The sequence below is a fragment of the Halichoerus grypus genome, chromosome 7 (genome assembly GCF_964656455.1).
Source record: "Halichoerus grypus chromosome 7, mHalGry1.hap1.1, whole genome shotgun sequence".
NCBI lineage: Eukaryota > Metazoa > Chordata > Mammalia > Carnivora > Phocidae > Halichoerus > Halichoerus grypus.
Window position 1 is genome coordinate 12,414,371 of NC_135718.1, and position 13,882 is coordinate 12,428,252.

The 13,882-nt window shown below is 36.0% G+C and overlaps 1 protein-coding gene across 1 annotated transcript in view; it reads left to right on the forward strand.

Annotated features, from left to right (window-relative positions):
• Positions 1–13,882, forward strand: part of CACUL1 (CDK2 associated cullin domain 1) — an 80,457-nt gene that overhangs the window by 44,293 nt on the left and 22,282 nt on the right. The window contains exons 4-5 of the mRNA XM_036106380.2: positions 8,307–8,402; positions 10,434–10,536. Coding sequence (XP_035962273.1) covers positions 8,307–8,402; positions 10,434–10,536 — 199 coding nt within the window. The remainder of the gene's footprint in view (positions 1–8,306; positions 8,403–10,433; positions 10,537–13,882) is intronic.

Consider the following 13,882-nt stretch of genomic DNA (forward strand, 5'->3'; position numbering starts at 1 on the left):
GATGATCTTAGATTATAAGAAAATTGCCTGTTGTCCCTACATGGATTTCAAGTAATATAAATGTCATTGCCTACTGGTAGGTTGCTCTTCATGTGTGTATTCTACTGAATTTTTTTCTGAATAAGTTATTTGGAGATGTGTTTTTTAATCTAAACTAAAACTTAAAGCAGTTGTTATAGCAATGTTGTACTTGTCTCACAGAATTTGCCAATGAGACACTGTAACCCTCAGCAGACCATAACTTTAGTAAGTTCACTATCATTTTTTCAAGATAGGGACTGTGTTTTCTTTTTATATGTCCTCATAGGGCTTAACATAATGCCAGACCTAAAGAGAGGTCCAATAAAATACTCACTAGTTGATAAAAAGCATATGCTTGAGATTACTGGAACCATCTACTTGTTAAGTTAAAACAGCAGCTTGAAAATGGAATTTGTGATGAGCAAGAGAGTCAAATTACTTAAATAATGAGTAATTATTTGCAATTACTTGTCATCACAGTGTACAGAGTGCACTATGAGTTGTATTCTTTTTAAAATAAACTTTTTGTTTTGAGACAGTTTTGACTTAAATTGGAAAAGATAAGGAAAAAAGTTTCCTTTAAAATAAGCACATAGGAGTAAGTAATTTTTGCTAAGTGTTAAAAGAGGTGAGGTGTGTAGGAACGTGAGAAGTCATCCTAGTCCACCTGACTTCTTTAGATATTTTCCTCTATTAAGTAATCCGTGAACCTTTTGTAAATGCTGTGTCACTTAGCTTAGTCATTGTTATGTGGATAAGCTAAAGGGATCCAGGATCACAGAGGCTGGACTTTTATTTTTTTTTAAGATTTTTTATTTATTTATTTGACAGAGAGAGACACAGCGAGAGAGGGAACACAAGTAGGGGGAGTGGGAGTGGGAGAAGCAGGCTTCCTGCCAAGCAGGGAGCCTGATGTGGGGCTTGATCCCAGGACCCTGGGATCGTGACCTGAGCTGAAGGCAGACACTTAATGACTGAGCCAACCAGGTGCCCTGAGGCTGGACTTTTAATTCAGTTTACTCTCAAAGACCCAGTGCAAACTTCTATAAAGGAACTGGAGAGAAGGTGTGGACTGTCCTTGTGTTGAGACTCACAGGGATTCTGTACTATTAGTTTACACTTGGCCTTGAGTGATTGGTCAAAGCTTCTCTTGTTTTCTTACCAGCTTTTATGGCTGCCATCACCGATGGAGAAACTGTTTATGTGTCCATTCTTTCATTAGAAGAACCAGTCACTTTTTTATTTTATTTTTTTTAAGATTTTATTTTTTTAAGTAATCTCTACCCCTGAACATGGGGCTTAAACTGAACGCATGACCCCAAGACCAAGAATCACATGCTCTACCAGCTGAGCCAGACAGGACCCCCAGAGCTGCTCACGCTTTAGAATTCATTTCATCTGGTTGGACAGGGCAGCTGTAAAACACAGACACCTGAGGTCTCTGATGAGCTTGGAAAATTATGTAATTTAGCTAGTTTTTTTTGTTATTAGTAAAAATATGATATGCTAACATTTTAACATTAGTGGTACAACCCCACATGAATTTTTCTTTTAAACTTAACAGTTTCTTGACTACTGTCAAATTCAGTGCTTATAAAGTTATTAAAATGTAATAGTGAAGTTCCACATCCACTTTCTTGAAATGCAGAAAGCTGCTGGAGAACATCAGTCCACTCCCCCTGCTTGTGTTCCCTCTCTTGCTGTCTCTCTCTCTCTCTCTCAAATAAATAAAATCTCTAAAAAAATAAAATAAAAACATACAAGATTTTAATTTATTTGACAGAGAGCCCAAGCAGGGGGAGGGGCAGGGAGAGGGAGAAGCAGGCTGCCTCTGAGCAGAGAGCCTGACTCGGGGCTCCATCCCAGGACCCTGGGATAGAGCCTGATTCAGGGTTCCATCCCAGGACCCTGGGATCATGACCTGAACCAAAGGCAGGCACTTAATCGACTGAGCCACCAGGTGCCCCAAAAGCACATACTCTTAAAATTTGTTGTTTCATTTTGGTGGGGTGGGGAAGCAGAGGTGGAAGAGGAGGGATATTAAGTATGAAATTGTGGAACTTGTTTGTGTTTTACATCAGTGGTGTCCATTTTGGTAGCCACTAACCACATGTAACTCTTCAAATGAAAATGAAATACATTTTAAGTGCTAAGTAGACCTACATGGCTAGTGGCTACCATATTGGACAGTGCAGATATAGGACTTCTCTACCATCACAGAAAGTTCTGTTGGGCAGTACTGACCTAGATCATAGTATTTTCAAGTCTGTTGGCTAGAAAATTATTTAAATAAATCATGTTGTTATAAAATTAAATATATATCTAATCAGAATAACTGACCAAACTTCCTTATCTAGCTTTCAAAAGTAAGGATAACAAACTTGTTTTCTTTCCCTTCTGTGAAGGCGTGGTATGGTATATCAAATCTGACCCTTATGTCCTTGCTCTAAGGAATATATGTAGTAACTAAATATATACATATATAATGCTAGTGATATTAAGCAGGTTAGGTCTTCAAAATTAGGTGCCGAAATTATTTTGTTTCTATACAACTATCCATGAGGTTATCATCTAGTTCTTTATTTCACTTTAAAAAATATTTTTCAAAAAAGCACTGTCTACAAAGTACCATCTATAGGAAGTTATTAATTGCAACATTGTGGTAACAGAAGATTAGCAACAAGCTGTCAGTGTGGAGATTGGTTAAATAGTACATTTAAAGATTGTACTTAGGAACAGATTTCTTAAAATGTGGTTGGGGGGGGTGTGTCCCTGAAATCCTTTCAGAGGGTCTGCAAAATAGAAACTTTTTCTAGTACTACTAAGATGTTATTTGCCCTTTTCTGTGTGTTGGTATTTGTTCTGATGGTTCACAAACAATGGTGGGCAGACTGTTGATGCCTTTGCACAAATCTTCACTTCCACACATTTACAGTAGAAAACAAAAACATTTCACTTAAGAATATCCTAGATGAAGCAGCAAAAATTTTTCTTTTATTTCACAATTTTATTGTGACTTTGAATATACTTTAAAAAATATTCTGTGTGAAGAAATGGGAAGCTCATACCCCAAAGTAACAGTGATTGCTTAAGAAAAAGCACTTGTGTGGTTTTATGAGTTTTGAGCTAAACTAGCTGGGGTGTTTTTTTCCTGTAGAACACTGTTTTTATTTGAAAGAATGACAAACTATGGTTATTTAACTTGACTTTGGTATTTGACATTTTCTCAAAAATGAAATGTGTCACTTCAAGGAAAGCAACTGACAGTATTGGTTGCCAATGATAAAATTCGAGCTTTGAAGTGAAAATTAGAATTTGGAAAGCGTGTAGCTACTACCATGACCTCGATGGCTTCCCAGTACTTAAAAAGACTCTTCTGATGAAATAGGTGGTGATAGTAACAAATATAATTTTTTCTTTTTGATGTATAGTGAAATGGGTCAACATGTGGAAGACGTATGTAACTCAGTATTTTACAAATGACCAATTTCTGATGTTATAAAATGTATTAAAAGATCCATTCAAAGTAGAAGATAGACCAATGGGTTTTAATGTAATAGAGTACAGAGAGTTCATTGATAATTTCAGATTTCCTGGTGCAACTAACCTTTAAGAAACTCATCAAGTTTCAAAGAAAAATATCCACAATTATCTGAAAAGGATATTAAAATAAGCCTTCCTTTTCTGCCTGCATATCTGTGTGAGGCTAGATTTTCATTTACTTCAACCAAAACAACATACCACAACTGATTCCATATAGCAGCAGAATGAGAATCTAGCAGTCTTCTATTAAGGCAGAAGCTAAGGAGACTTGCATAAATGTGGATACAATGACATTTTTCTTACCTTTTCTGGGAAAATAGTTATTTACATGTAACTAGTTTATAATATTAAATATATAATTATTTTATCATTAAATGTTAGAATACAGACCTTATTATTGTCATTTTAGAATAAATTAATACATATTTTTAAAACCCAGTTTTGATTTCTAATATGGTAAATATTGATAAATATAACCCATATAATAAAAGCTTTTTGGAATCTTCAGTTATTTTTAAGAATGTAAAGAGGTCCTGAGACCAAAATGTTTGAGAACCACTAGAATAAAAGTCTCCAAGATATGTTGTTAGGAAAAGTACAAATTGGTGTGGTTTTATGTTAGCATTTGTGTGGAAAAGGATATAAATGGGATACTTATTTTCATGTATGTATGTAAAATTCTTCTGGAAGGATAAAAAGGAATTAAGTGTTGGTTCAGTGAGGAGGAAATAAAGGTAAACTGTTTATTTCCTTTTGAGTGCATTTGAATTTTAAACCAGATGAATGCATTACTCAAAAAAAAAAAAAAGGGGCAGAAGAAATTGAAGCATTCCTACCAGATATGTTACAAATTTCAGGGAATCTGGCTCTGTTATGAAAAGTTGGAGCAAGTTTGGAGCAATAGTTATTTCTCTGGCAGCTTGCTTTTTCTGTTTTTCTTTTTCTCTTTCTTTCTTTCTTTCTTTCTTTCTTTCTTTCTTTCTTTTCTTTTCTTTCTTTTCTTTCTTTCTTTTCTAACTTGCTTGTTTTAGGGTAAAAAATTTCATTTAATGTCCAAGCCAAATACATTCATATTGAAATAATGTAAATCAAACAGGTAGCAGTTCCCCCAATGGGGCCCAAGGTATACTGAACTTAAGTTTTAAGGAGGAACAGTTTGTTATTTTTTTTAATGGCAGTTATTTCTGGTTCCTTGTAAAGAGATTGGATTTATTTTAGAAGACTGTTATAATTTATAGTCCTGTCATTTAAAAGGTTTAATAAATGCAGCATGAAATGTGGAACTAAAAAGCTAAATAAATGTTCTGACATTTGATTTAGTACAAAAAGTGCTTTTTAATACTCATAACCTTGGAGGCTTTGGAAATTCTTGAAAAGAATAACTAAGGAATTCAGTTTTATTTATTCTCTCTGCTATTAAGTGTGCCTTTTGATCAATGTTCATACTTTTAACTTTTGAATAGATAAAGTGTCCTTTTATGAAAAGGGAAAATTATTTTAATGCAAAAACTCTTCAGATTTTCTTTTTCTCATATAATACTTCTATAATTTATTTCTTTGAATGCTGAAATATCATTTCCAGGGTTCTTTGCAGCAGTTTAGAAAGAGGTATTACATCGCTTCTCGGCCTTTTGGCTAAGATCAAGTGTAGAAAGAGGCATTACATGTGATTCTGCCCATTAGTTATAGTTAGAAGTTTGCCCATAATGTAGAACCATTTTCCCCAGTTTCTGTAGTTAACAAAGAATGCCTTTAATAATGTTAATAGGTTTTTCTGAAGTATTAGACAAATAGTTAATTCATAAGAGTTTATTTACCCTCAGTACTCGGTAGTTGCATGTGCATTTAAACGTCTGACATTTTTCAAAGCATACACATATTATTTTCTTTGATTGTTGGCACATCTTGGAAGTAGCACAATTAGTATTTTTCCTATTTTATAGTTATGGAAATTGAAATTCAGAGGGCTAAATGAATTGCCTAATGTCAATACAACCTTGTTAGATAGTAAGAAAGCAGTTTAGATGGAAACAAGGCTAGGTTAGATTTAGATTTAAGCAAATTTAGATTTAAGCAACACTTTCCTTGCAAAAAAACGCATTTATCTCTGCATGCTGTCTTCCAGGTTTTGTGGTGAGCTGTGGAGGTATATAAAGACAAGACACAGGTCTTTCCCTCCAGGGGCTTGAAGTTTAGTGGCAGAGGCCACCTAGTGGGAAAAGTGAAGAAGTGGAATGGTGCTCTATATGAGGGCAGAATGTCTCCGACAGGTTTTTTTTTTTTTTTTAAGATTTTATTTATTTATTTAACAGAGAGAGAGAGAGAGAGCACAAGCAGGGGGAGCAGCAGAGGGAGAGGGAGAAGCAGACTCCCTGCTGAGCAAGGAGCCCAAAGTGGGGCTTGATCCCAGGACCCTGGGGTCATGACCTGAGCCGAAGGCAGTCGCTTAACCAACTGAGGCACCCAGGTGCCCCTGTCTCCAACAGTTTTGAGGAAGTGACACACATCTTGAAGAGTGAATAGAAGTTAGCCAGGGTGACTGATTAGGGGTGGTGATAAAGGCATTCAGGAAGAAAAGATTCGAGGAGGTCTAAAGCAGCACACTGAAGAGTTAGTCGTGCCGTGGGAGTACTATGCTGGGCTGCGTGTGAGAAGAATAGGATGTGAAAGCAGAGAGACTGCGTGCCCTAAAGTTTTCTAAGGTACAGCGTGCTAAAAGAGGGATGTAATGTAAATCGATGGAAGGACTCAGATTGACTAAGGTTTGAGTCTTCGTTCTTGGGCTTAGTGGGGGACTGTAGATAAGTGACTCTGAGCCCTAGTGACCTCATATGTAGAATGGCTGTAACATTCAGTTTGCAGGTAATTAGGAAGACTAAGAAAAATAAATGTAAAAAAAGGACCTAGTGTGTGCCAAATCTCTAAATATGCAATCATGGAGGATGAACTAGAAGTAAGGACAGTTCACTACACATGTTCTAACATCTAAGTAGACCTGAAAAAAATAGAAATGAAATCTTATTTTAAAAATAGTATTGGAACATTTGGACATTTCTAAAACAGCTTAGCTGAAGTGGTTTTTTAATTTCATTGTTTAAATTTAATATTTTGGAATCTTTCAGTGTGGCATTTCCCTGTTTTCCTTGTTTGAAAGCAAGACTTTCTGTACCAGGGTATGGTTGTCCAGTCGTGAGACTGCCAGTGGTTTGAGTCACTTTTGTTTGCATGACGATTTGTGCCATCCCCTCTCCCCAACTCTCTGGCCCTGGAATGAATTCTTACCTGGGAGACCTGGATGTATCCTCTTTTAACACTCTAATTTTAGACAAGTGACTTGCCCATTTGTGTGTTTCTTCAATATTAAAATGGTACCTAATTAATTTAGCTTTAGAGAATAAAATTAAACAGTGGATGGATATACTTTCATAAAGCACAGTGCCTTAGTCCGCTGGGGCTGCCATAACAAAATGTTACAGGCTTTGGGTGGTTTAAACTACAGAAATTTACTTCTCCCTGTTCTTGAGGCTGGGGAGTCTAAGATTAAGGCTGATTTGGTTTCTGATGAGAATTCTCTTCCTGGCTTGTGGATAGCTACGGGCTTGCTGTATGCTCACGTGGCCTTTCATCCGAGTGTGCTGGGGGGTGAGATAGGATAGAGGAAAAGAGAAAGGAAGAGAGGGGAAGGGAGAGCGAGCTGCCTGGTGTCTTTTCTTATGACACTAATCCTAAAGGATCAGGGCTCCACTCTTATGACCTTACTTATTATTTAGCCTAATTGCTTCCTTACTCCACATACGGCCACACTGGTTTGGGCTTCAACATATGAATTTGGGAAGGGGGACACATAATTTAGCCCATAACATGCAGTAAAATTGAAAGTATTTCTTTTGATGGCTTTATGACTTGGTGTTTTGGTAACAATGAGTTAAAAGCCGGGCATGTATTACTCTCCAGAGCTGCAGATGTATATGGACCATTTAAGTCTCTGCTTTGTAGCTAATTGGTTAGCTATAGAAGTGGTTTACAGCCAAGTTGGTAGAAAAGTCAGAATATTACTGTGCCTAAGGTAATTATAAAAATTCAACAACCATTTTAATAGTATGTTAAACCTGTACCATTTCCTGAATTTTTTCTCTCTTTCTTCTTCTTCTAGGCTCAAATATGGTTTGGTTCCTATAGGAAATGTCCACATGGTTGAGTGATAATTTTTAAACTCATTTATCTTAATAAACACAACTTGTGAATGCAACTTTTTACTCATTAACTGAGCAAGCCTTTTTAGCTAACATGGTAAAGTTACAGTTTTTAAAGACAGCTAAACCAAACCTCTGTTTTGCATAGCAGATTTTGGAACAAAGATAGAAGTCTTAACTAACCTTCAGGATATAAGTCTTCTCCTTTTCTTTACTGTAAATTTCAATATGAATTTTGACTTGGGGGGTGCTTGGGTGGCTCAGTCGGTTAAGTTCTGCCTTCAGCTCAGGTCATAATCTCCGGGTCCTGGGATCAGGCCCTGCATTGGGCTTCCTGCTCAGCGGGGAGTCTGCTTCTCTCTCTTTCTCTCTCTCCCTCTGTCCCTCCCCATCATGTGTTCTCTCTCTCTTTCTCTCAAATAAATAAAGTCTTTGAAAGAATGAATTTTGACTTGGACTTCTGAGTCTGTTTGCATTTTAGATTGTGGTGGATGAAAGGTCTTTAACTTGGTTTCCAAGAACGATCACATTTAATGTTCTTTCTCACAGGCCAGCCCTCCAGATCTCTATATTGAAAGATTTAATATAGCTCTTGGACAGTATATGGGAGCATTGCAGAGCATTGTGCCTCTTTTCATATATATGGTAAGTTAGAGCTGTTTTCCCTTTCCAAATATCTCTGTTTATTGGTCTAAGTACAGATAGATGCAGTTAAACATGTTCTGTTTATCTTTTGCTATGTATTATGTTAGAAATGGAAGTTAATCTATTTTAGTAATGTTTGATTGTGTTGACATAGAATTGTTTACCCTTTTATTACTGTTTAAAAATTCCATAAATAACACTGCTGAATAGACAATTAGGCATTAATAATCAGTACTCAGCATTTATTTTATTTTTGCCATACGGAAGATACTGTGCTTGGAAAATAAAGATATATAAGAAAGATTTCTTGTCCTCAGAAAGTAGAGAGTTAAGCCATCTATCTAAAAACATGACATATGATAAATGCCAAGTAAGTCATTCCATAAAAAAAGTAGAATAATAAAATTTTCTTCCATTATGGTGATGTGATCTCTTTCATTTGGAGAATTATGCCATGAGTATAATTTGTAGTCTCTGGACTTTGTTGATTAGCCCCTTCTCTCTCCTAAATATATAAAATCATAGAATCTTAATGTTGGTGTTCCTATTGAAGGCAGGGGCCGTTAGCAACCATTATCCCAATTCCTCTTTATTAGATTAGACAATGGGATGTTTGGGTTGATCCTACGTTCTGTAGCATAAAGATGGCTATATGTGGAATACTAATCTTCAAAATGATTTATTCTCCATAAAATATACTTCACTGAAAAAAAACAGAACAGAACATTGAGAGGAATCTGTATTATCAGCAGAGGACTGTTAATTAATTTGTGGGGAGATATTTACAGTAGAAAAACAAGTAGTCAAAGGTAATGACATATCTGTACGTTTAGAGAGAAATCTCCAGATACATTAGGTGAAAAAGCAAAATGCAAAACAGTATGTGATATTTCTTCAGAGCAAGTGTTTTTTTTTTTTTTTTTATTAGGGAAAAAAAAGCATATCCAGATATATATATCCATATATATGCAAGGAGCATTTTAGAAAGAACATACAAATGTTTTCCCATTTGAATGGGGCCTTTGGGAATGCAACAGAGGGTCTGCTTTGGGAGACTGGTTTTTATTGCATGGTTTTGTTACCATGTGCATGTTATTTTTATAATTTTCATAATGTTCTGTTTAAGAATTAAGAGAATCAGTGAGCAACTTGTTAACATTCCTGTTTTTATTTTTCACACCTATACATTGAGTTAACATTTAAACATGAACAAATTTGGTCTTGTTTGACTTGCCAGTCATTCTAATCATGATGCTTTTGGCTACAGAAAAACAGAACACCTGATTCAAAGTGACTTAAGTAAATAAGGAAAAGTATTAACCTCTTGTAATAAAACTAAGCAAATACGGCAGTCTCTAGGGTTGGTTGAATCCCGTGGTTCAGTAGTGTTACCAGGGACTCAGGTTCTTTCTTGTCTCCTTGATGTACAACAGCATGTGTTTCATCTTGTTCTCGTGGTCATAAGATGAGTTATAAGATACTTTGCACTGAAGCCTAGGCTTCTCTCAATCTGATTGCTCTGTGTGGGGTCTCGTGTCAGCCTTTGAACCAAAGACCATTCCTAAGAATGCCATAAGCTGAATAACAGAGTAATCAGTGAAGTGGATTGTATGTTGGGGAGTCAACCAGTGCATGTGCACTGCCTGCTTTCAGCCTAGATCATTGATAAATGGGGTACCTTTTATTAGTGTTTCCTGTTGTTGCCTTTTGATGGTCATACAGTATTTTTAAAGGGAGTATTATGTGCCTGTCACACAGTGTGGTCCATTTGTCTCTACCTCTCTGTTTAGTTAATGTCTTCCTGTGTTCTTTTGGAGGTGTATGGTTCATAACATTTTGTCTTTATGTGCTTTAACCCCATACCAGAAAGACAAATAACTAATAGTAGCAGGGCTTTTGTTTTTTGATGTTGGGTTTTTATGTTTTAATGGATACTTTTATTAATTGTTTCCTAAAATTATTTTTTGGTGCTTCAGCTCATTAGACAAATCATTTCCCCCTGAGGCACTAAAAAACTATTTTCTTTTTCAGAATAAGTTTTACATCGAAACCAAGCTTAACAGAGACCTAAAAGATGACCTTATAAAGCTGTTTACGGAACATGTTGCAGAAAAGCACATTTACAGCCTAATGCGTAAGTAAATTCAACTTATAGGGATGAGATAACACTAGCAATGATCTTTTTGATTTTTGATCAGAGAGCTTTGGCATATACAGCCAGTGTTGACATCTGATTCATATAGCAAGAGGTATTACAAGTCCAGTTCTATAGGGCGAGACCTGGAGGAATTGAAAATGTGACTTAAAGTCCCCTAGAGAGCTGGGAGCAGCTTAGACAGGTCATTGGACAATGCCTTTATATCTGGCCTGATAATTACCTTTTTTCTCCCCGACAATGGGGGAAATACTATTAAGGGGTTCACCCTAACTTCGTTACTGATAATTCTAGAAGGAGCACAGTGTTGTATCTTTGAAATGGTAGCACAGAATTCTCTCTGATTTTTACTCTTTGGTGTGAAATCCCTTCTCTAGCATAGTCTAGTCTAGTTATTTATTAAGTATATCTTAGGCAAGCTTCTCAGCCTCTGGTCCTGGTTTTTTCTTCTATGAATTGGGATTTATAAAAGATTTAACTTGGTAATGTAGACTGGTAAGTAAGCAGATCAAAGCACCAAGTTCAGTTAGTTTTTCTCTTCCCCTATTCTTGGGCCCCCTGTCCCCTCACAGTAGGTGGTGTCTTATCCTACCTTTCCTAAAAGAGTATACCTCTCTAAGTGGAGTTTAGGAAGTCCCTGCAACGTAATGTCTCAGCATCTTTTAAAAGTTCATGTTTTATGTGGTATATCATTGAAGTCATTTTTTAGAATTTGGCACATACTTGGATTTATAGTATGTATTTTTTGCTTTTCTAATAGTCATGATTAGTTTCTACCACAGTGAACTCTTACCAGTATTTACAGAAGAATTGTTCTAAGCTTGACCATAAACTCTTTCTCATTTTTGAGTTTAAATTAAGAAAATTAAGAGAATGAATTGTTAAACATTGGGCCAGTTTATTTTAAAAAGGCCAAGTTTTCAAATAATATGATAGATTAAGGTAATATTTGTTTCATTATTATGTTCCCAACAGATTCTAGAATCAGAATAGAGACCAGAATCTTGGGAGCAGCACCTTACTATTATCTCTGATGTTGACATTGTCTTTGCTTTCATTGTAAAATAGAACGAGCATTTTGAAGTCTTTCCTGTTAAAATTTTTTAGAGAAATGCTACCATTTGGTAGAAAAGCTTCTTTACTCTTTGAATATGTTTTTATATTTGTCATTAATTTGGAAATCAATTTTATTGGGCATATGCAAAGAGAATATTCAAAGAGAATATAGTCATCCAGATCTGGTGAGAGAAACCTCTCTTCTGATCCATGTGAGCTTTCCATAGATTCATGATATTTTATAAGATCACACCCTGTGAAGAGTCTCCACATAAAGGCCTCTCCACGTAAATACATAAAAGTCAGGAAAAAAATGAATTTTTTTTCTCTTAAACCTTCAATTAATTTGTACTTTATTTTTCAAAAAAGTAATCTTTCTCTTGTTTATTATAGAGTTTGATTTTCATTCAAAAGTAGATACGCCTTTCTTTTCCAAGTAAACTGTAAAGTTATTAAGCTTTTTTTTTTTTTTAAAGTAGGCTCTACTCCCAGCATGGAGCCCAACGCAGGGCTTGAACTCATGACCCCAAGATCAATACCTGAGCTGAGATCAAGAGTCGGACACTTAACTGACTGAGCCACCCAAGCACCCCAGAGCTTTTGTAAATTGTATAAAACTGAGCTGATCACATATTTATTGAGCAGTTACCAGGCATTGTGCTTAGAGTAAGGGATTCAGACATGACCACTGGCCTCATTGGTTTGGGCTCTGTAACAAGGGACACTCTAAGTGTTTATTAATGCTATGTGGATGGTCATCAAAAAGATTTAAAAAATACACTCACTACTTACTATGTAGTGGGACCTGTTTTAGATACTTTACAAATACTAACATTTATTTCTCATAACTCTAAGGTGTAGTAGTCATTACTTCCATGTTACAGATGGAGAAATTCAGGCATAGAAAGGTTAATATTAATTAAATTGGAAGAACAGAGCTAAGAATTGATTTCTTATCTCTAGTTATACATTTTCCTGTACTTCCCCCTCACTCCAACAAAACAAATTCTGATCTGTTAATTTCTTTCTGTGGCTTTAGGTACATTTGAAAATGCTAGTGTTCATTTATTATTATGACACCCCAAAACATAGTCTTTTTATAAAGTCTTTTATTTTGCTCACAAAGCTGCAGTTGGGGCAGGGCTTGGTGGGGCATTTTATCTTGGCTGCACTCAGCATTGGCTGATGTGATTCACCCAGGGGTTGGCGACTTTCAAGATGGCTCAATCGTATGACTGGCAAGTTGTGGTGACTGTAGTTTCCTCTAAGAGTGAGTGTCCCAACATATAGGAAATGGAAACTGCCGGTTTCTTAAGTCCTGGACCTGGAAATTGGCACAGTGTCACTTTTGCAGTGTTGTGTTGGGCAGGCAGTTACAGAGCCCAGATTCCAGGCGAGTGGGTGTGGACACACCTCTCCATGGGAGGTGTGCTGAAAGAATTTAGGGGCCGTGTTTTACAGCAGAGGCAAATGAACACCCCTCTGCTAATGAATAATTGGTACTCCAATGCCCTGTTTCAGTGATTGTTTCATGAATGAATACAGTGACTTCTCACTGTAAATAAAGGCCATTTTCTACCATCTCTCGGTACATACGTGCTTATAGAATAAAAAAGCTTCTACTTTTGGCTGGTAGTAAATTTGTTTTCCTTTGAATTTAATTTTTACTTTGCATTAAACTTTGAAAACAAATACTAGGATCTACCTTAGCCAGGGTATCTGTAGTATTTTTATATTGATGATTCTGAGCAAATGTGACAAAATGGGCTGGTTAATGATAGAAGTTTCTTGAGAAAATGTAGTATGTTGAGTTACAGTAGAAGATTTATAGTTCACTTTGACAGAGGGCTTTAAAAATTTACATGATTATCAGTTATTCTTAGGTTCTGCCTTTTAGTTCAGACCCTTGTAGTTTGAACTTGTTAAAGGTCAAGAATATTTTTAATTTTAGTTTTGATTTTAAGAATTACTTTTCAAATTAGAAAAGGAGAGAAGCCCTTAGGTAAGGCTGTAGCTCTGAGGGATAATTGAAAGAGTAGAGGAGCTTGGTTCTGGCTCCAGTTCAGCTATTAAGAAGCTGTGTGACTTTTAGGATGGCACTTAATCTCTCTAGACTTCAGTGTCATAAACTGTAATGAAAGAGGTTAGTCCTGGAAGTTCAGGAAGGTCCTAGTCTAGTTTTAAAACTGTTAACTTAAAATCAACAATCAGTGGAATTGTTGGAGGATTCTTTTTTTTTTTTTTTAATTCTATAATTTTGGGGAGAAAA